The 24,499-nt window shown below is 39.1% G+C and overlaps 2 protein-coding genes across 4 annotated transcripts in view; one reads left to right on the top strand and one right to left on the bottom strand.

Annotated features, from left to right (window-relative positions):
• LOC139946835 (unconventional myosin-VI-like) overlaps nucleotides 1–12,158 on the bottom strand; it is a 50,671-nt gene extending 38,513 nt beyond the window's left edge. The window contains exons 1-4 of one of the 2 annotated variants that reach the window (XM_071944556.1): nucleotides 11,930–12,158; nucleotides 9,351–9,517; nucleotides 7,546–7,615; nucleotides 1,047–1,120 (exon numbers count right to left, since the gene is read on the bottom strand). In XM_071944556.1, the coding sequence (XP_071800657.1) occupies nucleotides 1,047–1,120; nucleotides 7,546–7,615; nucleotides 9,351–9,470 (264 nt within the window). In that variant the 5' untranslated portion in view covers nucleotides 9,471–9,517; nucleotides 11,930–12,158. Of the gene's footprint in view, nucleotides 1–1,046; nucleotides 1,121–7,545; nucleotides 7,616–9,350; nucleotides 9,518–11,929 lie in introns of those variants that run through there. The other variant, XM_071944557.1, reaches the window with a different exon arrangement.
• Nucleotides 12,159–12,709: 551 nt separating this feature from the next.
• The window catches only part of LOC139947243 (Fanconi anemia group A protein homolog), a 99,808-nt gene continuing 88,018 nt past the window's right edge, over nucleotides 12,710–24,499 (top strand). For both annotated transcript variants that reach the window (XM_071945126.1, XM_071945125.1), the window contains exons 1-11: nucleotides 12,710–12,847; nucleotides 13,825–13,939; nucleotides 14,331–14,467; nucleotides 15,663–15,755; nucleotides 16,461–16,641; nucleotides 17,103–17,179; nucleotides 17,617–17,650; nucleotides 19,704–19,889; nucleotides 21,420–21,571; nucleotides 23,321–23,396; nucleotides 23,693–23,826. In XM_071945126.1, the coding sequence (XP_071801227.1) occupies nucleotides 12,782–12,847; nucleotides 13,825–13,939; nucleotides 14,331–14,467; nucleotides 15,663–15,755; nucleotides 16,461–16,641; nucleotides 17,103–17,179; nucleotides 17,617–17,650; nucleotides 19,704–19,889; nucleotides 21,420–21,571; nucleotides 23,321–23,396; nucleotides 23,693–23,826 (1,251 nt within the window). In that variant the 5' untranslated portion in view covers nucleotides 12,710–12,781. The remainder of the gene's footprint in view (nucleotides 12,848–13,824; nucleotides 13,940–14,330; nucleotides 14,468–15,662; nucleotides 15,756–16,460; nucleotides 16,642–17,102; nucleotides 17,180–17,616; nucleotides 17,651–19,703; nucleotides 19,890–21,419; nucleotides 21,572–23,320; nucleotides 23,397–23,692; nucleotides 23,827–24,499) is intronic.

Below are 24,499 nucleotides of genomic sequence, written 5' to 3'. Positions count from 1 at the left end.
ATGTTAAAATACACCAACTGTGAAGGCTAGTCTTTGATAATTACCAATAGTGTCCACTGCCTTTAAATGAATGATGTTCATGACATGTCAACATGGCATGCCTACAAAAAAAACCCATTAAGAAATCAGATTTGTCAGGCCAGGAATTCTATCTTTAAGAGGACAATGCCATATTACATATGTACATGTACATAATGAAAAGCATATGTGTAGCAAAGGGCACTTCTAAGTTGAATTCTCAGGTAATTTTAGGGCACCAATGATGGGGCACCAAGGCCAAGACCATTTGTAGAGGATAGAGAAGTACATGAAGATCAAAAAGTAGGATTTTTTCATTTATGTTAAGTTATAAAATTATAACATACATCGGTAGTTTTTTTTACCAGGCAGACAAACCCAACATTTCTCCTCCTTGGTATTTTAACCTTCTCTCAATTTTTGAACCATCTTTTATTTGAAGTCCACAAGTTCGACATCTTGGTTTGAATTTCTTTTTCAGAAAATGTTGACAGTTCCACCATTTTGGGAGTCAGTTCCTTAAAGCCATTGGACACTTTCGGTAAACAGTATTTTCCAAAGGCCCGCACTTCGTGTATCACAAATTATATAAAATAACAAATCTGTGAAATTTTAGGCTCAATCAGTCATCGGAGTCGGGAGAAAATAACGGGAAAACCCACTCCTTTTTTTGCGCGTTTCGCCGTGTCATGACATGTGTTTATAATTAATCCGTAATTCTCGCTATCGAGAATTGATTTTGGTTTAATGTTTTCTCAAAAAGTAAAGCATTTCATGGAACAATATTTCAAGAGAAGTCTTTCACCATTACCTTCTGTAAACCATGTAGGTTATTTGTAAATCTGTGAACTTTTTTTTCCAATGGCTTTAATGGACATTTTTTAACGTTTCCCGAAATGGGAGATAAGATAGGTGTGCGTGTATTGGGCTGTGCATTGTGAAAGGGGTTGATAAGTGCATCTTGACCCTCAGAATCTAGGCCTGTGGGAAGGTTTTTGTTTATTAATGACTGTGAAGAATGGACTTACATAAATCTTTCCTTTCTTGTAGCTCAACCTCAGGTTATTCAGCAATGTAGCCTCATTCAGATACATCAAAGCACCTGCAGGATACACAAGAACAATGGCCTTGAAACGTAAAGAAGAAGTCAAGCCAAATATACAACATCTACAAACATATTGTACAAACTGTACAGCACGGCTCATACCTCCTGCGAATGCGAATGCGATGAGAATTTCACATTAAGCTTGGGCGATATCGATTTTTTTTTTTCACGATATATAGCAGACACTAATCGCGATATTCGATATAAACGTGATTAATTAAATTTGACATCGTCAGTCTTCAAACTCCAAGTGAAAGTTGTAGAAGAGACAGTCATAGCATAAGAGAGGTGTTCTAATGACCTATTCTTCTGGTTTTACTCCAAACCTATGGGGTGCAAGATGTCTCAGCTAGGAAATACATCGCGATATTGCAATATTAATCGATATAGCGATACATCGCGATATACCCCGCGATATATATTTCGATTAAAACTAAATCGATCTGATATCAAAATCGTTTCCAAATTAGTATCGCGATATTCCATAATATCGTTGTATTGCCCAAGCTTATTTGACGTGAATTTGACGTCACAACTCTGTTTACGCTGCGATATTCTCAAGAGAGTTTGGCACAACTCAAAAGCTGCGAATTATTTGTTTCGAATTTGTGACTTCAACATTCGTATCGCATTCGCAGAAAGTATGAACCGGGCTTAAGTGTTATTACTGCGAGACCAAAGCTGCCCCTTCCCCGTGGGAAAAGCCTCCCTGTCACATTTTGCATAATTGTAACATCACTCTACAACTTCAAGAGGTAACTAAATACACACTTGTTTATTTAGACTTCAGGTTTAATTTATATGATATCCATCATTTTCATTTTAGATCTTGTTTTCTTTTTGATCGGTTTTCTGGAGAAGTGCGCATAATAAATCCATATTATTAAAGTTAATGTATGTATATTTCCATGCAAACTTTTAAATCCTGCATGTTAGGCCTACAGATCATGTTTTTGCTGCATGTTCACATTTTATGCATGTTATCAAGATTGTAAGATTGCACAATATTTCAAGGCTTACACACAGCATGCAATATGGCTTTTGTATCTTTTATTATTCAACATGCCTTATGGAAGTTTCAATAAAGGCCCTTCAGAGAAAATTGTTGAATTCTTTCATGTGCTAAAACAAAAACAAGGCGTCACCCACAAAAATGCATTACATTTGTTTCTAGTCATATAAAACCTATTAATAGTATAATAAACCAACCTACTGACCAACCTACATATCAAATACAAAAAAAATCGTTGGTCGTTGGTTTCGAGTCTTTCTCGAAGGCTAAACAAAAATTAAAATCTACATGGACTACACTGGTTCATGTACAATTGAAATCGTCCCTAGAGAAACTCAAGGTCAAAATCGGTTCAGGAAATGCAATCCCTCACTTATAAATCTACAAGAACAGAAAATCAATCAAATCTGGCAATGGAGATGTCAACAGTCATCACTGCTACATGTAGGTAAACAAGCATGACAGTGTAAATTTAATGCATCACACATTACTAGTCATCATGCAATATTGTATACACACATACAAATTATATTTTACATCTGTATTGTACATGTGGATGAAATACTAGTCTTGGTTTGCAAGACTCTCCTGGATTTGTCACAAAAGGGCACGCTATCACCTCCAATGCGCTATCAACCACGCACCGCTATCACCCGAGAACCGCTATCACAGGAGAGTCTTGGCACATTCGTTAAATCTCCCCCCCAAATGAAGGGGCGGGCTCTGCGGAAAACGTACGCATGCGCATTATGTTTCCCCCCCGATTTTGGGGGGAGATTTAACGAATGTGCCAAGACTCTCCTGTGATAGCGGTTCTCGGGTGATAGCGGTTCGTGGTTGGGGGCTGGGTGTGATAGCGCGACCTCTTGTGACAAATCCAGGAGAGTCTTGAACCAAGACTAATGAAATACTGACTGGTCATTGAGTACCAAAAGTGGCAACCTGAAATAAGAGGGCCTAAAGTTCAAAGGGAACATACTTTTAGTTTTCAAAATCTTTCCATTGTTTTAATCTTTCAGTAAGTATACATGTACAATAGAATCATCCTGTCAAAGTTTCATTTCAGAAGGTGGTCGCGTTTTAGAGATATCGTTGAAAGTCAGTCGAGCAATTTTGTTCACGCAGGAAGAATAATTTGTATATGGAATGTATACACAATATGCGAATAAAATTTGATGTTTCCATAAAATAACTTTGAACATGTTAAAAGAGAAACGATTCTCAAAATATTAATTTTGGTTTTTACCCATACACCGATGTGTGTTATAGCACTGTATACTCAGTACTTTCCCCGAGTCCTGTGAAAAAAATATCACAAGCATGTTACTCGGGTGGGATTCGAACCCAAGACCCTTGCAATTCTAGAGCAGTGTCTTACCAACTAGACCACCGAGGTTGCCCGGCAGCTAGAGGCAGTTCGAATCCTATGTTTTTGGCAGAATTATTTGTTTTGAATTTGTGACTTCAACATTCGTATCGCATTCGCAGAAAGTATGAACCGGGCTTAAGTGTTATTACTGCAAGACCAAGGCTGCCCCTTCCCCGTGGGAAAAGCCTCCCCGTCACATTTTGCATAATTGTAACATCACTCTACAACTTCAAGAGGTAACTAAATACACACTTGTTTACTTAGACTTCAGGTTTAATTTATATGATATCCATCATTTTCATTTTAGATCATGCATTCTCAAAATGCTTTTATCGAAACCCGCTGTAGGCCTACACACATGTACTTCATTTTACGTATACCTTCCATTTAAAAGAAGCAGACAATAAAATCCCAGATACTGTATACATGTAGTCTACAAGGGGAGGCGTGGTTTGGAAATAATTGTCCCATTTATTACAGACTGTGTCTGTTATTGATTAATTTGACAATGTGATTGTATGTGTGAAAGGGCTAAGTTTCACAATGTGCTGCTTTTCATACATGACAGTACCATGATATCAGGTGCAATATTCTTAAATTTGTGCATTTAAATGTATTTTCTAAAGATTTTATAGTTGTAACTTATATTTTCTATGTAATTTTTAACTTTTTATGACTTGTTTTCTCCTGCACTTGTATAGTGCCTTTGTAGGTTTTTTTGTGGGTTATTTGCAGCCGTAGTGTTATTTATAGTGTTATTTCTTTGTGACTGTTTGCTTGGAAATAAATGAATAAATAGCAGGTTTCCTTGGATGATTCAATTTACATCCCTCCCCCCTATGTTATGATTCAATTTACACCCCTCCCCCCTATGTTATGATTCAATTTACACCCCTCCCCCCTATGTTATGATTCAACTTACATCCCTCCCCCCTGTTATGATTCAACTTACATCCCTCCCCCCTATGTTATGATTCAACTTACATCCCTCCCCCCTATGTTATGATTCAACTTACATCCCTCCCCCCTATGTTATGATTCAACTTACATCCCTCCCCCCTATGTTATGATTCAATTTACACCCCTCCCCCCTATGTTATGATTCAATTTACACCCCTCCCCCCTATGTTATGATTCAACTTACATCCCTCCCCCCTATGTTATGATTCAACTTACATCCCTTCCCCCTATGTTATGATTCAACTTACATCCCTCCCCCCTATGTTATGATTCAATTTACATCCCTCCCCCCTATGTTATGATTCAACTTACATCCCTCCCCCCTATGTTATGATTCAACTTACATCCCTCCCCCCTATGTTATGATTCAATTTACACCCGTCCCCCCTATGTTATGATTCAATTTACACCCCTCCCCCCTATGTTATGATTCAATTTACACCCCTCCCCCCTATGTTATGATTCAACTTACATCCCTCCCCCCCTATGTTATGATTCAACTTACATCCCTCCCCCCTATGTTATGATTCAACTTACATCCCTCCCCCCTATGTTTTTGTTAAAACTCTTCCTTTCGCAGTCAGAGGCAATCAGCAAAAACAGATTACAATCTATTCCATTTAGCAAAAGGATCTCGTCACTATGGTAACCGGTGAGTTTGATGTAAATTGCATTTTCTCCTTAGTGCAGAGTGTTTTCTTCAAATTGCTGAGTCAGAGGAAGATCGAGTCCCTGATGAAGACTGTATCTTGGGAATAGAGCTTAATTAGGATTCAGGAAGACACAGGAGTTGTTTATGCTTGATTGTTTTTGTATGTTGTGCAATGTATCATACACTCAACGCTAGTTATTTTAAAACTGAGGTTCTGCTTGTATTGAGTACATTTTGACTTGCAGAATCTCATTTTACTGTGTACGTTTCTTTGCTTCGCTGACATCTTCAGGGGTAATTTTAAGTAGTCCCAGCGATCTTGTTGCAACATGGGTCAACTGTAGAGCCATTTTCATTTTTAAAATAAATGTTAACAAAATAATTTTACAAGATTTTGCAATACATACTACATTACTCAAGATAAATAGTTTATATTCACCAAATTTTGCATGAAAAATAGTCCCTGGATGATTTGGTTTACGAAGAAGAACACCCAACCAACTTCAATTGAAAAACAGGAATTGTACACTAAACAGTGTCAAAATACATTGTGTCTACAAAAATAAAAGTTAACTAAAACCACTGTTCATGTAGGCCTATAATGTTTGTGAAAAAATATCACATTTCTTGAATTGTATGCATATTTACATAGTACAGTTGCATTTATATTCAACCTCAACTTTGTGCACTGTGAAAAAAATATTAATGATAAAAAAACATGCGAGCCTACATATTTGGCTGTGCACTATATTTAGCTACACATTATAAATGATTAATGCTGCACTTCCCGACTATATTAGAAACCAGATGTTCTTGTCTAATATCATGATGGACAGCCCCAATTGTGTCCAGGATATTATAACTCATTAACGCTTGGCTTTTTTTAGTCAGCGTTCCAAGTAAATTCCTTATCAATGTGTTTCTTCAATTGAAAAATTCCATTTAGGGCCCTACTGTTTTATTTTTGTAACCGTTTGGTGATAACAACGGTGTTAACTCAAGATACAAAAAAAGAAAAGAAAATATGACACAACTACCCTCGTTTAGTTGCCATTGTGACGCATTGAAACCGACATTGAGTGAGCGCGGGTACGGTTCCCAGATTCTATATAATTTGTGCTTAGATGGCTGGATACCAGCACAGTTCATGGCACTGTCGTTTGGATCCCAGTGCCTTGCATAGCTTAGCATATTAAAGGAACATTACAGAATTGGTTTTGCTTGCAAACATATTGCTGGCAGTGTAAGTACTTTATGTATTATCCACCATTATAAACTGAAAAACCTGTAGAAGTTTGAGATTGATCGACCATCTGGGTCACGAGAGAATAGTGAAAAAACGATTACAAATTTTGCATTGTATCAATGCCAAAACAAAAATGAACAAAACGCTCCCTGAGCGATAAACTCCAAACGCGTAATTAGACTATTTGTTTCACATCAAATATGAAATTTCAGACAGAATATTTCAAGGGATGTTTTAAACTATCATCATCATTTGACTGTGTAAGTTTTATGTAAATCTGTGATCGTCACGATTTTTGTTTCTTACCAATTCTGTAACGTTCCTTTAAAGGAACACGTTGCCTTGGATCGGACGAGTTGGTCAAAACAAAAGCGTTTGTAACCGTTTTTTTATAAAATGCATATGGTTGGAAAGATGTTTTAAAAGTAGAATACAATGATCCACACAAGTTTGCCTCCAAATTGCGTGGTTTTCCTTCTACTGTGCGAACTAACATGGTCGGCCAATTATGGGAGTCAAAATTTTGACCCCCATAAATGGCCGACGTATTAGTCGACGAGGTAAAAGGAAAACCACGCAATTTCGAGGTATGTTTGTGTGGATCATTGTATTCTACTTTTACAACATCTTTCTACCCATATGCATTTTATAAAAAACGGTTACAAACGCTTTTCAAAGACCAACTCGACCGATCCAAGGCAACGTGTTCCTTTAAGGGAAGCTGACCAAGAGTCTACCGCTCAGTGATGATGCCAACCACTGCTTGAAATCAATCAGTGATGATGGACTTTATTGCCAAACTTTAAAGGATTTCTAGTTTGCAAAATTTTGTATTTGTTTGTTCTCGATTTTATTTTAGTCATTATTTGAATCCAGTATTTTGATTTCTGTTGAATTCATCTACTCGATTAATCGTGCGCCATGACTACGACAAAAATAGTCACAACTTCCTGCTTGGTGTACCAATTATGTTGCTAACAACTATTCACAACAACAGAATTTATTTACGAAACACAATCAGACATCACACAATGCATCTTGGGAGTTAAAAATTAGTCGCAACTAGTGTCAAAGTCGCAACTATTTGAGGCGCGACTAGTTGCGCAGTAAATTTCAAAAGTCACCCAGGATTATTTTGGACACCCTTTTAACAAATCTTGGCTTAAACCTTGGATGTACTTACAGTTGTCCTCCACCGTCTTCTCCTCATCTTCCTCCGCTGGAAAGACTCGATCATAAGGAGCAATCACAGGCTGACAAATCAAAGTCAAACAAATCAATCAATCATTCAACTAATCAATATATCAATCAATCAATCAAGTCAATAATTCAATCAATAAACCAATCACTCCATCAGTCAATCACTATGCAGGCAACTTTGAAAATGCAAACAAAATATGAGGACAGGCCTCATGGAAAAGACCGATCCATTAGGCTCCGCCCACGGCACACGCGTGAGCAAGAACACGTGATGCCATTCTGCACAAGTCTGTCGCGAGCCCCAAGCCTACGTGCACGCATGTCAGACTTTTGTTGGACTTTTGGTTGCGCAATCAGGGTTGTGATTGGTCAATACGCAATGGGGCGGAGCTTAAAGGAACACATTGCCTTGGAACGGACGAGTTGGTCAAAACAAAAGCGTTTGTAACCGTTTTTTATATAATGCATATGGTTGGAAAGATGTTTTAAAAGTAGAATACAATGATCCACACAAGTTTGCCTCGAAATTGCGTGGTTTTTCTTCTACTGTGCGAACTAACACGGTCAGCCATTTATGGGAGTCATAATTTTGACCCCCATAAATTGCCAACGTGTTAGTCGACGAGGTAAAAGGAAAACCACGCAATTTCGAGGCATGTTTGTGTGGATCATTGTATTCTACTTTTACAACATCTTTCTACCCATATGCATTTTATGAAAAACGGTTACAAACGCTTTTCAAAGACCAACTCGACCGATCCAAGGCAATGTGTCCCTTTTATGGCCTCTGTTGCCCCATGGTGTTGGCCCTGGTGCCCTTCAAAAGTTTCTTGTAGACTTTTCCAATGGAAAGGCCCTAAGGTGCAAAATTAAAGAGGCTCAAAGACGAAATCCCAGGCCTGAATCTGTCTATAGAGAAGATACAGTACAAAGTTTGTACAATTTTAAACAATTTAGGTCAAGAGCAATTGATTCTCCCTTCCTTTTGAAATGTTTTTAGAAGGAAACAAATTAAAAATTGAATGCTCTATTTTTTTCTAATAACTGGGGCATCATGTTGATGGATGACCACTTCAAGGTGAGGGCTACACACGACTGATTTTGGCTGTCGACCCAAATCAACTGCCAATGGGAGGAATGTTACCACCTTCTCTTGGGGCTGAAATAGGGTCCGTAAGGATGTCATGGAGGTAGGCATGGGTATCATCCTCTAGAAACCTGGCTGTTAGAGCAGAATGCACTACCTTCCCAACTTTTTATGAAGCAATTATGGTTAAAGCGCACAAGTGTCATGACCATGACTCAAATGCATACTTCGCTGCTGACCGGACCAAACTTGGGCTCGGCGAACTGGACACGACACGACACGACACGACACGACAGTTGCTTGGTTGAACTATGAACATTATCCAATTCCTTGTACCACCATAAGGATGAAAGGTCCGATACTCAGCGTAACATTACATTGTACACAGCATGTTCAGGGCTATCCACTGGGCATTGCGTTCTTTTGCAAGCAATTAATTTGTTGTTTTCCCTAAGTGCATCTACTGCATAGTGTCGCAAACTCTGCTTTGCGATCTTTTGCAGGCAATTAGTTTATTGTTTTCCCTATGCTGCATAGTGTCCCAAACTCATTGCTGGCTTTCTGCGTCATGCTTTGTTGCAATAGAAGTAGCAAATGAAAGTATATGTAACTGTAACATTAATATGTTTTTGCCAATCAAAGTGGTTGCCTGCGTGTCAGAAGTTTTGTCACAGTAATTCTTTAAAGGATTATTATTTTACCTTTCCAGGTTTGTGTAGGGGTGCTACTGTGATGGACTCGGCACCAATATCCTCGATGCGCCCAAGCTGGAATCCCTCAGCTATATCTGGCACCCACACCTTCTTGTTCTCGTCAAACATGACTGATTATGTTATGTTAGCCTTGCCAAACAAGGCGCCAGACTAATCTGAAAGGAGAACAAAATTATATTCAAATCTGTTAAACCAACTATACATGTAATTAGTCGATCATGGGCTGTCAAACTAAAGACCCATTGAAATTAACAGTTTACTGTGTTTTATTTAAAAAAAAAATATGCAAGTTCCCCCAAACAAGGCTAAAAGCCACCCTAGGTAAGAAGAAAATGATTAAACATGAAAATAACTCGGGAGAGCGTGAGGCAGAAATTGATATTCCTCTTAAAACAGTCCGGATTGTGTAGGATGGGGTGAAACATCCACCAGGCAAGGAGTTCAAAAGAGATGCAATATGTGAAATAAAGCCGAGTGTTGGAATGACTCTTTGTTCTACAGATCTCAACAAATCTCAACATGAACTATTTTTACTTGTAAATGTACTTTTTTCGGCCTGCTTGGCCGCCAGTGCGGTAAATAAATCAACCAGAATATAAATCAAGAGTGTATAAAGCAGAAAGTCTGGTTTCATGCTCAAACACCCTAATGTTATTCCTTTTTGCTTGGTAATTCGATGGCATATTATTAGTCTGACGGCGGAAAATCAAGCTGGAGCTAACAAGCCATGTACGTGTATCAGACTTATGAATCGTCGGACAAGTGGGCCCCGAGAATAACGGGATTACTGGGTGTCAAAATAATAAGCCCTTGGATCCACAGGCAGTGGGAATACCAAGAAGAGAAACTTCAGAGAACTCACCTCCCCCCCAATCCAAACAAGAAGAAAGAGGAAAAGACCAAGTCTAGCCCAAGTCCCTAGAAGTAAAAGCAGAGTTTGCCCTTTTTTTGGGGGGGGGGGGTAACTATCCAGCAGGACCATAGAAGTAGAACCCAGAGAACGCCGAGTGTCTAATTGTGCATGCGGTTTCATTGTGAGACCATTTTCATGGATGCGCGTACGCCATTTTTTACACAGGTATGCCAAAATATTTTGCCATACAGTGACGTCATCATTGACCAATGAACACACAAGAAACGGTCTATGTGCGCTGACATCTTGCCATTTTCGCGTGTCACGTGATGCTCATTTTGCCATACACGTGTGTCACGCGATGATCATTTTGACATCGGGCGTATCGCGCGGTATTAATACGCCGCGTCCACAGACGACACAGAGGGTGGCCGAGCTCAGCGTTTTCGGGGTTCTATTTCTTTATGAGCAGGACACATGTCTGTAGCTTGTTGTTTTGGAAAAATTTCCGTATGGCGCCACCACTTTTTCAGGCAATATGAAATAATAGTATCTAATTTACCTCAATGAGATACCCCTTTTTGTAAAAATGAGTGAAAAAGTGGTGGCACCATGCGGAAAGTTATCCGTTGTTTTACTTGGTTCCTGGTACTTGGTAGTTATCCTCCTGAAACTTCTGCGGGGGGACTTGACAAGGAGGTCACTAGAGCGTTGTTTTATTCGCTTTTGCACTGTTGATGTTTTTTTAGTTGTGGCTGTATCTACTTTGGAAGATTTGAGGGTTAAGATTGTTCTCTATATTGATCACTTGGAAAGAATTTTAACTTGCACTCAGGTGTTTTAACCAGAATTTGGTAAGCGGACCAAAGGGGGCAAAGTGAGGGTATTTTAGGTCATATTTCGGAATAAAAATTTAGTTTTTTTCTCGTGAAAAAATCATCTTGCTTTTTCACATGGATTAGTCTTGGCCCAAGATGTCAATGATTGGTACTTTTTTTTATCAACTCAAAGTCAATTTTGTGAATGAATTTTTACCAAAAACCATGAGAAATATGTAGTTTAGCCCAGACTTAACACTTCCGTGCCCCATTTATAAATTGTTCATGTAAATTTAATGAGTTGACGGCACGAAAATGAGTTGACGGCAAGTCGGCGAGTTGACGGCAAGTAGTAGGATCGCAAAGTGACTATCCCCTCTTCTTGATTGATTTGCTCCCACAAAAAAACAAATAAAAACATTTTATGTCATTTACAACAATACTTAGGTCTCGTTGATCCCCCCAAATAAAATAAATAGAAATAAATGGATAAACAATTTAAAGTAAATACATAAATAAATAAATAGATACAAATTTGAGCCCTGGCTGTGTCAGTTTGTAAGTTCACAACTGTACAAAAAACAATACAAACACACACACACGGTAGGCAAATTAACCTGAGTGAAATTTTATTGATTTGTGCACTTCACGGAAAGGTTTTTGTATCACTCCCACGCCACAAACACTCATTTGTTAGGCATCCATATGCCTATTACTTTTGTGTGAGAAATAATGATGGGACTGCTGTTTGCTGGTGACTGAAGTGAAGTAAATGAATGTCCGTATCTGCTGAATTCAGAAAGATGTGACACAAGTTACGTGACACACCGAGCCAAAATACAACAAAACAAATCTACTATTCATAACTAAACCATATCCAAAATATAACATCATACCTTTATTATGCCTCCAGAACGCGTCGATGTCTGTCAACTAAAACTTTATAAAATATCGAATAATTTTGCGTGAAATTGTGCAGCTCAGCTCAGGCGTACACTCCCATTGCACACACGATTGACACCGGCAAAATCCAATCACAACCCTATACTTCAAAGTTACAATCCACTTATAAAAAATAAACCCTAAACTGCAGTTGAGATCGAATAATGAATAATTTTTAATGCCGAAAATACCATACGAATACCAAAAACTGCCTGATTCCTTAAATTTTTCCAAGAATTAAAAAAGAGGAAGCTCTTTACGGATTTAGCGGAACAATAGAATAGTTCATGTTCAGTGATCCGCCACTTTTTGCTAAATGATCAGCTGCTCTTGTATCCTTTTCAAGTGTTGTTACTTTACACACGCAGTATGGTCTGGTACCATACTGAATGTGACCTTGTTGAAACAATTTATGACGTCACATAAGGAAACACCTGTCGTGAGGTCACAGAAAACTAACTGCCTCGTCTAGCCATGGAGCAATGGTCTTAATCACACCGTAGTTTTAAAGGGCTAAACTTGCTTTTTCACGCAGGAAAAATGTGGAGGAGATGTTACAATGTTTACTCTTTATGTGAGCATAATGGGTGGGGGGTGGGGGGTGGCGGTGCGTGGTGGTACCATGAACATATGACGGATAAAGACTGGGGGCTAGTTTAGGGTTGGGGCTCACCCTTTGCATTATTTTGTTCCTTCAAACAATTGGGGGCGCTATTTCTGTAACCAGGAAATAAATAAGAACATGTGTTTTTTTATAAAAACCGGTCCGTCAACTTGCCGTCAACTCGCTTGGTGTTTTGAAGATCATGATGGAGCAGGCAGTCTTCAACCTCATCGATCGAAATCAGAATTTCGAAGAACTTTTGAGAGAGGTAATTTTTTTAAATAAGATTAAGAACAACGTTTGATTTGTATTTAGTTAGCTGTATTTATAAGTGTATGCTAATGAATGATCTATATTCTATGGCATGTAAATGTATAAGGTTTATTGCGATTCAGAAACGCACTGCATTGTGGGAAGGAATATGGGGCGGTTACTATGCAGTTTGTACAACTCGCGAACGCAACGCCTATACCTTTGTGTGGGTTCAACAGCGCCCTCTCTTGATATTTTGCTATTCGCGATAAACCTTATGAATGATGATAATGATATTGATGTAGTATGAAAAAATTATGATAACTTGAACTTGATTGATAAGAGATTGTGTTCTTTCTACATCTACCATGTCTACATCTACACTGGTACTAACCTCATATAAAGTGTGTAGACATACATCTCTCACGACAATAACGAGTCTGTTTTCTCTGGTTCTTTTATAAAGTTTTAATTTTGGCAACGCAAATCTCTGTTGTTTTTTTACCTTGCCAAAATTAGGCTCTATGTGTCCTTTGAACTCTCATTGGCCCTGGGGGCGACAGAAAATCTGCTCCGCAATCTCAAAAATTGTTTAAAATGATAAATTCTTACCGTAATTCAGTCCCCAACTACTCCGTTTTATTTCTTCCTCCATTGTTTTACCACTACACTTCACTAAAATGCCGACTGTCCCCGACCGCGCGCTTATCTTTTCCCAGGTCAAACGTTGCGAATTATCTGCACACGTTCGTCCTGGAAAGAAAAAATATCCGATCTGTGCTTTGTGTACAAAACATATGGACACGCGTCTGGGAACCACAAGAGTGTGTTCCCAGACGCCTGAAAACCTATCTTTCTGAAAGTTTGTATAAAAAAAAACCTCAGCACCTTGAGTACCATGTTAGATACGTGCGCTATATAAGACTTTGATATTATTATTACACCTTTGTTTAATTGTTAAACATTTTTTGCTTGTCCTTGTATTAACTCAAGGCCACTGAAGGAGTTGATTTTGATAATGGCAGCATCGCAGACAACCAGCTCATACCGCACTCAACGCATCCTTCATCTCCAGTGACAACCCAGACAAGTTTGCAGCATTTATCAAGTAATTTTACCTCATTGTTTAAACTAGGGTTAGGGTACTTTTTGTAGGGCACAAAACACAATGTCCACAGATTTACTTTAAACTTACATGGTTTTAAGATAATGATAGTAGAAAGTTTCCCACTAAAAAATATTATTTGCGGAGATGCTGTAGTTTTTGAGAAATGATTAAAACAATGTCACAAAAATATTTTTTGTCTCCTGAAATACAATCTTTTCTAGCATGTACATCGTATTTCCAGTTTTCTACGATCATTATCTTCAAATTTTTTTGTCACAAATTTTCTGTCATTCAATATGGAAAAAATCTCTTTTTCAAGATATTGCAAAACTTGAAGATACTCTTATGATTAGCCTACTGCTTTACTTCATTGCGTTATTGATCTTTTCAGTTGAAGCTTGCCTATCATGTATCCAAGCCCAGTCCCACATCACTGGATTGCCGATGTCAACGGTTGCTGCAAATGAGTGTGTGAAAGAGTTGAGCCATTTATTACAAGATCACCAAAGAAATGACAATGAGCAACAGGTACTTATAGGGCGTATAAAATTATAAATAATAGTAATAGGTTCTTATAGGCCCTATAGGGCACAAATCCTAGGTGCTAGATCGGAGGCGCTTTGAAGATGAAACTTGAGACAGAATCGATAGGCTGGAGTTCTGTTTTGAGCAATTTCTTGAATGTAGCAGCTGAGGTAGAGGCCCAAATGTTTTAGGGTAGAACGTTCCAGTTGGTGGGTTCAATATCAGAGGCACTTCGCTGGAGTTGAATGATTTCCAGATGATCAGAAGGATTTTTGAATTTGATTCGCTGTTGAACGGGGAGCCAGTGCAATTCATGTGGTCATCATAGAAAGTTGGTAATTTCTTAGAAGCCTTTTAGAAAGTAAGTTGCGGTGACACCGTGTAGATCTCTTTGTGAGTGTTGGTGGCCCTTAGAAGAGCCGGTTTGTACTGCTCAACATTTCGGTCAGTGTGCTGTAACCGTTTTCTGAAGAGAATGGTCTTAACCGAAAAATATTACAGTTTGTGAAGTCTTGACATGCTGGAATGTTGGAGAGGAGTGAATTACAGTGCCAAAATAAATCTCAGGCCTGATACTTCATGGAGGCAACAGAGGCGATTGCCTCCATGCCCCCTGGTTATTGCCTTGGTGCCCTTGAAATGCTCCCTCATAGGGTGCTCTTCACCAAGAAGAAAATGCCTTGGTCCCCTTGCTTTTTCAAAAACAAAGCATACAGGTCTGAAATCTCTGATAGTTCAGTTGGTATCTGAGTGCCGGCACATTAATCCGGAGGTCGTTGGTCCAAATCCCACTCTAGTCAATTCTTGAATTCTTTGTTCAACCCCTAAAATCATTTCAAAATTTACCCAGTCAGTTTCCCTTGTGGTTTATACTGATATCTGAAACAAAAAGTTGCATCCCCTTAAGGTGATCCCCTAGCTGCCGCTTCCCAGGTTGTATCGTGATTTGGTTGTGATCCCTGGCTACACGGCAGTTAATGGTTGTATGGCTTCTGACTGGCACCCTGAACAAAGATATTGACAAAATAGGGACACCGCCAACATAGGGCTAGATAGCTCAGTTGGTTAGGGCGCCGGCACGTTAATCCGGAGGTCGTTGGTTCGAATCCCACTCTAGTCAATTCTTTGTTCAACCCCAACATTTATGACTGGGCGACCTTTCTATACTGATATTGAGTTTACTCTTCATTTTGTCCAGAAGAGGTTTGCGTTCCTGGTCCTGCTCTTAAACAAGTTGGTCTCAGAGCAGACTCTCAGTAGGACGTACTTCATAGAACAACTCAGCTCTAAGGTAATTATACATCTGGAGCCAATTTCATAGAGCTGCTTAACGGCTGATTTTGTGCTTACTGTGCAATTTCCATTTCATAGCGATGCTAAACTGTAAGCACACGAAAAGGCATGCTAGCCGTTTGGTGCTTACTGCATGAAAATGAACGATGTCACAATGCAAATCCATGGTGAACGTGCAAGATGGCCGACTAATTTTCTTGCTAACCTGTGAAATACGCTTACACCTTAGCAAATTTTTCTGCTACAGTAAGCACGAAAATGTGCTTACCCTTAAGCAGCACTCTGAAATTGGGTCCTGCTGAGGCCAGGGCTCGGAAACCACAAGGGCCTAATTTCATAAAGCCTGTAAGCACAAACACTTGCTGAGCACAGTATAGTTTTGCTTAGCAGAAACAGGTTACCATCCAAATTTACATTAAGTTTGCATTGTTTTGGCTGGTGCCCAACTCAATTTCTGCTTAGCCAAGAAATTGTTTGAGCAGTATTTTCTGTTATTGTCTGCTTAACAGCTTTATGAAATTGTCTGCTTGACAGACTTATGAAAGTCGGACCAAGCACAACAACTTGCTAAGCAGAGAATAGTTTCGCTTAGCAGAAACAGGCTACCATCATTATAACAATTACTTGTATTATTTTAGAATATGCATATGTTCGGCTAGGAGATAAATCCTGAACCCGATATGTTTTGAAACTCTACATGTAGGTGCAAGATTTACCATTGGAGTTGCTATGGCAGCTGCACGCCTGTTCTGCGATCCGATTGGATCAGTACATTGAATGCATCTTGGATCGTCCGATGGTGTTGAAGAAGTTCGCCAAGAACTTTTCAGAAATCTGTTCAAGACCCGATGAAGGACATAACGAAAGAAAAACGATTAAAAGGGGTATGATTAAATGTTGCCTTGTTCTTTATGGAATGACGATATATGTTTCAATCTTTTAAAATGTGTTCTATAAAGCTGTGTTTTTCTGTCAATACGTTTTGTTGTGCCTTTTTAAAATAAAGATATTGATAAACGAGCATTAAAGTGTATTTGGGAAGTAATCCATGTTGTTACATGATAGGATGGTATATTTATGTCGTCATCAAGAAAATTGCATTTTTCATGGCGTGTCATCGCCTAGTGATTAAGAGCACCGGATTCAAACTCTAATGTCCCGATCAGCAGGGTGTGGGTTCAAGACTCATGACACTTGCATCCTTAAGCAAGATGGTAAACCATGATGCTTCGTCCTTCGGATGGGACGTAAAGCCGTTGGTTCTGTGTGTTGCCTTTAAACAAATCGTAATCTTAAAGTAACTAAACTGAATTTTTGCCTCATTGAGTTTTTGTTTTATCTACAGATGTCCTTGAAGTCTTGGTGAGGTGTGGATATTCCAGACCTGTCAACACACTGGAACTGAATCAGCGACTGGCCGAGGTAGTACACAGTCAACCCTCCTACTATTTGACCTTTCAATATCATCCAAAGGTTTTAAATGACTAATAAACTATTATGTGGGTATATCATATCATGTGGGGAAGGAATTCATCGGCACAGTACACAGTCAACCCTCCCACTGTTTGACCACTCAATATCAGTCAATTGATTTACATGTACATGACTATAATAAACTATACCAACCTGCATAATGATATCATGTGGGTAATTCTTCGGCACAGTACACAGTTAACCCTCCTACTCTTTGACCACTCAATATCAGCCAATAGTTTAGATGATTTTGTCATCAAGTCAAAACTTTGGGCTGAAAAACTCATCCACTACACATTTTCCTTTTAGTTATTTTGTTGTTCATGTGGCAGTCCACTTTGTAATTAATGTATTTCTAATATAGAAACATTTTATTTCCTTCGCAGGCATCACAGATGATTCTAGACGACACAGTGTTGGGTAAGCTGTGAAACTCCTGTTTTCCTATTATTTTGTTTTCTTTGTGTTTTCCCTTTGTCATTAATGGACTGATCCATTAGACTTTCTGGTAAATTGACCAATCACAACATAGCAGCTACCCATGAAGATCCATCCCACTCTGCATTGACCAATCACAGCAGCAATTGACAGAGTCATTGAAGGCAGTGGACACTATTGGTATCACTCAAAATAATTATCACAATAAAACCTTTCTTGATTACAAGTAATGGGGAGAGGTTGATAGTATAAAACATTGTGAGAAACAGCTCCCTCTGAAGTGACGTAGTTTTCGAGAAAGAAGTAATTGTGCAACCCTAACAGTTATTTCAAAAACATTCGCTTTTGATAGCCATGGCTTCAAAGGTCCTAATTATAAAAGTAGTTAAAGGCAGTGCCCACTATTGGTAATTACTCAAAATTATTATTAGCGTAAAACCTTTCTTGGTGACGAGTAATGGGGAGAGGCTGATGGTATAAAACATTGTGAGAAACAGCTCCCTCTGAAGTGATGTAGTTTTCAAGAAAGAAGTTATGTTCCGCGAATTTGATTTCGAGACCTCAAGTTTAGAATTTGAGGTCTCAAAATCAAATATCAGAAAGCACACAACTTCGTATGACAAGGGTGTTTTTTTTATTCATTATTATCTCGCAACTTCGACGACCAATTGAGCTCAAAACTGTGAAGGCTAGTCTTTGACAATAGTGTCCACTGTCTTTAAGCTAGGGATATAGTGGAGTGAGCACATGGATGCAGCTCCCTCAGTGCTCCACTTTCAATATATATGTATATTTTTATATTTTTTTAATTCTTTTTTTTCTCTTCATTTTTTGTATACCTTTTATGCGCAGTAGAGTAAATTTATATAGGTAACTGCGCAATATAAATGTCCGTTTTATTTATTATAAGCTGGGTAGATGTTTGTTGGACAAGACCCCAAGTTCGAAGACATGTATTTTCAGTCCAATTCAACAGTATAAAGCAGTGTCTGAATTGGTGGTTGCAGCTACAGCTGGATCGTTGCTACATCATGCGTTGTAGTATAGGATGTCCTTAGCAATACTCTTAGAAACAGTCGTAGCCGTAGCTGTAGCCGCTATTTTATATATATGGCCCAAGTTTGCTGCTTTGTACAGTGACTACTGTGTACACTTTTATTTTGTCCCTCTGTCGGGCAACACAACAATAATAAAAATAGTAATAATAGTGGCTTCTTATATAGCGCGCATATCCGTCACTCAGTGACACTGAAGGCGCTTAACATTCAGTATTTTACTTTCATAAGGTATGTGGGACTACGCTTGAATTATGAGATCTACTCCTTTTAAATAGCACCATGTAATGGTTTACAAGGTGCTGTGGCGCAATAAGCTGCCAATCAAACCAGGAACAACGGGGCGAAACCCTTTTCTTTTCCAAAAGTGCACTGGGCTCTTTTACATGCGTTACACAACACACAGAACCAGCGGGTTTATGTCCCATCCGAAGGCAAAGCAATGGGTAAGTGTCTTCACTCAATCAATCAACCGCAGAGACAGCAAGGTTCCGTCGCGCCGATCTCCTGTGTCCACGTCTTACAGCCTCACGCCACATGTGGTCCATTTAGCTAGGCCGGCTAAGTTGTTGGGCCCAGGATGATGGAGGGCGGCCTCTAGGTCTCTTCCAGCCAGGAGCTGGTGCTAGACCTGCCCTGGAGTTGATGGCGATGCTTAGAGCCTTTTTTAGCTGGGATGTTGTCAGCTAGGCAAGCGACATGACCGAAGAAGTGTCTTAAGTAGGATTTGAAACTTTGCATGGTGGAAATACGATATAGAAAGGTTTGCGGTAACACCATGTAATGACTATCTCTAATGAGTTGGGGTGGTTCTGAAAAGAACCGTTGGTTTCAACTCTGAAGTGTCTTGCTTAAGGACTAAAGTGTCACAACTGGGATTCGAACCCACACTCTGCTGATAAGACACACCAGAGTTTGAATTTGGTGCTCTTAACCGCTCAGCCAGGACACGTCCACAATGTTATTTTTTTCTCTTACAGATTTGTTGAAGTTGCAAAAGCAGTGCATTACCAAGAGAGATGATGAGCAATCGCCCATCGCTCATCCTGTAGCAGAGCTGTGTCAGGCAGTCAGATGCCATCCTTTCCTGGACAAGGACATCATCTCAAGATTCACCCTGAGGCAGCTCAGGAATATACTCTGCAGTCACCCTGAGGAGTTTCAGGGTGAGATGATTTGCTGACTTTTTGCTGCCCTGAGCAGATTTTTTTTTCCTGACGGTTGGTTGTTGTCCCAATTTACATGGGGTGCGTTTTTGCGGTCATGACCAAGTGTAACTGTTTTGGTTGAATTGGCAATTGGTAAATCTCTGGCCATCAACAGTTATTAGTTACAGCTGCAAATAAGCACCCCTTGTCGCAATCTCATGGCTCTGCTTAATGCGAAACTCTGTTCTTGCGATCACCATGTTCCATTGTTTACACGCAAGACTTGCGCATTTTGACTCAGAGAAATGGAAGACCATTGTTTCCTTTTGTGACATCATTACAAGAAGTTTCGAGTCACTGTGGGTAGGTTCACTTTTATTAATCCTGGCCATCTTAGAATGGGCTTGTCCTGTCTGTTTTTATTATTGTCTTGCTTGATTGCCAGTGCTCTGTCTCATTCAATCATTGGTTTACAATTCTTCTAGGTGTCATAAGTTTACACTCATTGTTTCTTATACTGTTATATTTCTTTAGTGTGGTAATATTGTATCTTGTACTGTTTGTTGAAATCTTGGCTGAATAAATAATAATAATAATAATAAATAAGTCGTAAATACTTGATTACACACCCATCAGCACAATTAGCGCAAATGACAGGAGGATTAGGAAACAAGAAGTAATGTTCAGTTTTGGGAGGAAATCCCCCAACGGAGAAAACCCTTGCAATCAGGGCCCAATTTCATAGAGCTGCTTAGCACCAAAACTTGCTTAGCATGAAATTTCTCCCTCGATAAAAACAGGATTACCAACAAAATTTCCACATGATTTTCAGGATGAGCAAACATCAGCTGAATACCAGTAACAAGCAATATGCAACAAATGGAAATGTTGGTAATCCTGTTTTTATCAAGGAATACATTTCATGCTAAGCAAACTTTTGTGCTTAGCAGCTCTATGAAATTGGGCCCAGGTAGGGACTGAACACTAAATGGACATACAATACTTTGGTGCATGGTTGGATTCAAACTAGGACCATAGTACAAAAAGCAATATCGACAAGAAACAATCCTTTTTGAAAAAGATTAGCCTTTTTTTTTTTATCAAGTGATCTTTTTAAAGCCATTGGACCCTTTCGGTACAGAAGAAAATAATAAAAGTTCACAGATTTACAAATAGCTTACAGGGTTTACAGGAGGTAGTCGTGAAAGACTTCTCTTGAAATATTATTCCATGAAATGCTTCACTTTTTGAGAAAACAGTAAAACACTATCAATTCTCGATAGCGAGAATTACGGATTTATTTTAAACACTTGTCATGACACGGCGAAACGCGCGGATACAAGGGTGGGTTTTCTCGTTATTTTCTCCCGACTCTGATGACCGATTGAGCCTAAATTTTCACAGGTTTGTTATTTGATATAGAAATTGTGATACATGAAGTGTGGGCCTTGGACAAAACTGTTTACCGAAAGGGTCCAATGGCTTTAAATCTTTACCAAAAAACTCTTTTCCTCATAATTTTTTTTTTTTAAACTTCCAACCTTACAGTGACAGAAGCCATTGCTAAGCAACATGGTGAGTGGACATACAGCAAGGCACCACAAAGCATGACAAGCATGTTTACCCAGTTACTGCTGGCCAATACAGATAAACAGATATATACTGTGCTCCAACAAGCACTACAAGATGATGCGGCAAAGGTAAATTTGAATTATACTTTTTATGAAGGGCGCCGGCACGTTAATCCGGAGGTCGTTGGTTTGAGTCCCACTCTAGTCAATCTTTTGTTCAACCCTAAAAATCATTTACAAATTTACCCAGTCAGTTTCCCTTGTGGTTTATATTGATATCTGAAACAAAAAGTCGCATCCCCTTAGGGTGATCCCCTAGCTGCCGCTTCCCAGGTTGTATCTTAATTTGGGTGTGATCCCTGGCTACACGGCAGTTAACGGTTGTATGGCTTCTGACTGGCACCCCCGAACAAGGATATTGACAAAATAGGGACACCGCCAATATAGGGCTAGATAGCTCAGTTGGTAGAGCGCCAGCACGTTAATCCGGAGGTCGTTGGTTCGAATCCCACTCTAGTCAATTCTTTGTTCAACCCCAAAAATCGTTTCAAAATTTACCCAGTCAGTTTCCCTTGAGGTTTTTTGTATTGATAAGTAAAAAAATAATAACAATGATAAAACGGGGTACTGAAGATAACAATTCTATACCTTCCGCACGGGTTGTAGTTTAAAAAGCAGGACAGTTCTTTGCAGAACTGAGAAGTCTCCCGAACATCCGATAAATCCACTCTGCGGTAGTAGAATAAAGAAAGACAGTTCTCTAAAGAACAAACTCTACCTGGCAAGTAGATACACACATGGTGTTACCGCGAACCAAATATATATGCCTCAAATCATGCCTCAAATCATATATAACAGTTCTGGTTCTCAGGTGAGGTTTGCCATAGCACCCCGTATAAATCTCATTTGAGTTATGTTGTTGTGTTCTTTGTTGTTTTGTTTTTAACCAACACTCATCAAAAGAGGTTAAAGGAACACGTTGCCTTGGATCGGTCGAGTTGAGCTTTGAAAAGTGCTTGAAACCGTTTGTTACAAAATGCATATGGTTAGAAAGATAACTTAAAAGTAAAATATAATGATCCACACAAACATGCCTCGGAATTTCACGGTTTCCCTTTTACGTCGCGAAGAAACATGGTCGGCCATTTATGGGAGTCAAAAATTAAATGGCCGACCGTGTTAGTCGACGAGGTAAAAGGAAAACCACGCAATTTCGAGGCATATTTGTGTAGATCATTTTATTCTACTTTTACAACATCTTTCTAACCATATGAATTTTATAACAAACGGTTACAAACGACTTTTATAGACCAACTCGTCCGATTCAAGGCAACGTGTTCCTTTAAGACATGGCTTTTGAGTAGTGTGGTTCTAAAATAAGCATCGGTTGTCACTACTGGTTCTTTTCAGAACCAACACATGGCGTTACCTCTTGAAGACAGTGGACACTATTGGTAATTGTCCAAGACCAGGCTTCTTACTTGGTGTATCTCAACATATGCATAAAATAACAAACCTGTAAAAATTGGGGTAAATTGGTCGTTGAAGTTGCAAGATAATAATGAAAGAATAAAACACCCTGTCACACGAAGTTGTGTGCTTTCAGATGCTTGATTTTGAGACCTCAATTTTTAAATCTGAGGTCTCTAATCAAATTCGCAGAAAAATACTTCTTTTTTTGAAAACTACGTCACTTCAGAGGACCCCTATCTTACAATGTTTTATACTATCAACCTCTCCCCATTACTCGTCACCAAGTAAGTTTTCATGCTAATAGTTATTTTGAGTAATTACCAATAGTGTCCACTGCCTTTAACCTCCCCTGATTATACTTCCACCATGCAAAGTTTCAAATTCTGTTTCTCTTCTCTCATTCAGGTCAACTGGCACCACACTCTAGTTCTTGTGTCTGTTTTCTGCTTGTGTTGTAAGGAAGGATCTTCATTAATCAATGGTGAGAATTGTTGGGGACTTGGGGACTTGGGGAAGGTGGGGGGTGGGGGGGGGGGGGGGTTGGAAATCCCCGCCTAGCCAAAGGTATAGTTTGTCCTCATTGGCTAACTGTGGTTGTTGAGTAATACTGTCTCCATTAAGACAGTGGGTCCATTTATGGTTGAGAAGCTGAACCCACACTCTGCTGATCAGAGACACCGGCCCACTTTCGTAAAGCCTGTAGGCACAAAAACTTGCTAAGCCGTTGTTCCGAAAAGGGCCCGGGTAACATACTCAATTTCTCTTTGAATTTCACAGGTCTGGTTTCGTCTCTACTCAGCGAGTCGTTTGAGAGCTGTCGGGTTTCTTATCTCTATACTGCATTCCTATTGGCTAGACAAGCCTCGGCTGAGAGGTCATGTGATTTTCCATCATACAATCAGTGGTTTAAGGTCAGTGACATTTGATTTAGTTTGATTTTAATTCATTCTGATAAAGTACAGCAAGAGTGCCAACAGGAGGTGATACAAAGAAATAAAATAAACCAAAATAGAAAACAAGAGAGACAAAACTGCCACAAAGATTATCCAAGGATAGCCCAAAACAAGCCAATAACTTAGACTTAATTCCATTGGGGTCCTTACAGAGAAATGGCAAAAACCTTAAAAATGAAAAAGAAGAAGATTTTTAAACCTTTGATAATCAACCTCATGAAAACCTAAGCGATAATAGACAAGCGAGGGTTACTGAAGGTGACTTGAACCATTAAGCTTACAATAAAAACAAGTTTCACAATAAATGAGACTATGAAGTCTGGTTCATATAGGTCTTGTGAATGCTTCGTACGAAGTGAGTTTGTCGTCACAGCTCTGTTTTCGCTGCGAATGAAGTTGCAAATTTGTGAAGTCAAAAGTTGCGCCGCATTTGGAATCGCAGGAAATATAAACCAGGCATATGTCTACTACTACAAGACTCTTTGGAATATTATGGAGGTTTTCACTCTAATGTTTAAATAGTTCAGTGCTCTTTACTAAAAATAATTGTTTGCATAAAAATTTACTTGTTGATTTTGATTTGATTTCAATACATTTATTTCAATGTTGCCATAAAGTTACATTTGTGTAC

This window comes from Asterias amurensis, chromosome 14, assembly GCF_032118995.1.
Source record: "Asterias amurensis chromosome 14, ASM3211899v1".
NCBI classification, from domain to species: Eukaryota; Metazoa; Echinodermata; class Asteroidea; order Forcipulatida; family Asteriidae; genus Asterias; species Asterias amurensis.
Note: the sequence above shows the minus strand (reverse complement) of the source record. Positions and strands in the feature narration are given on the sequence as shown.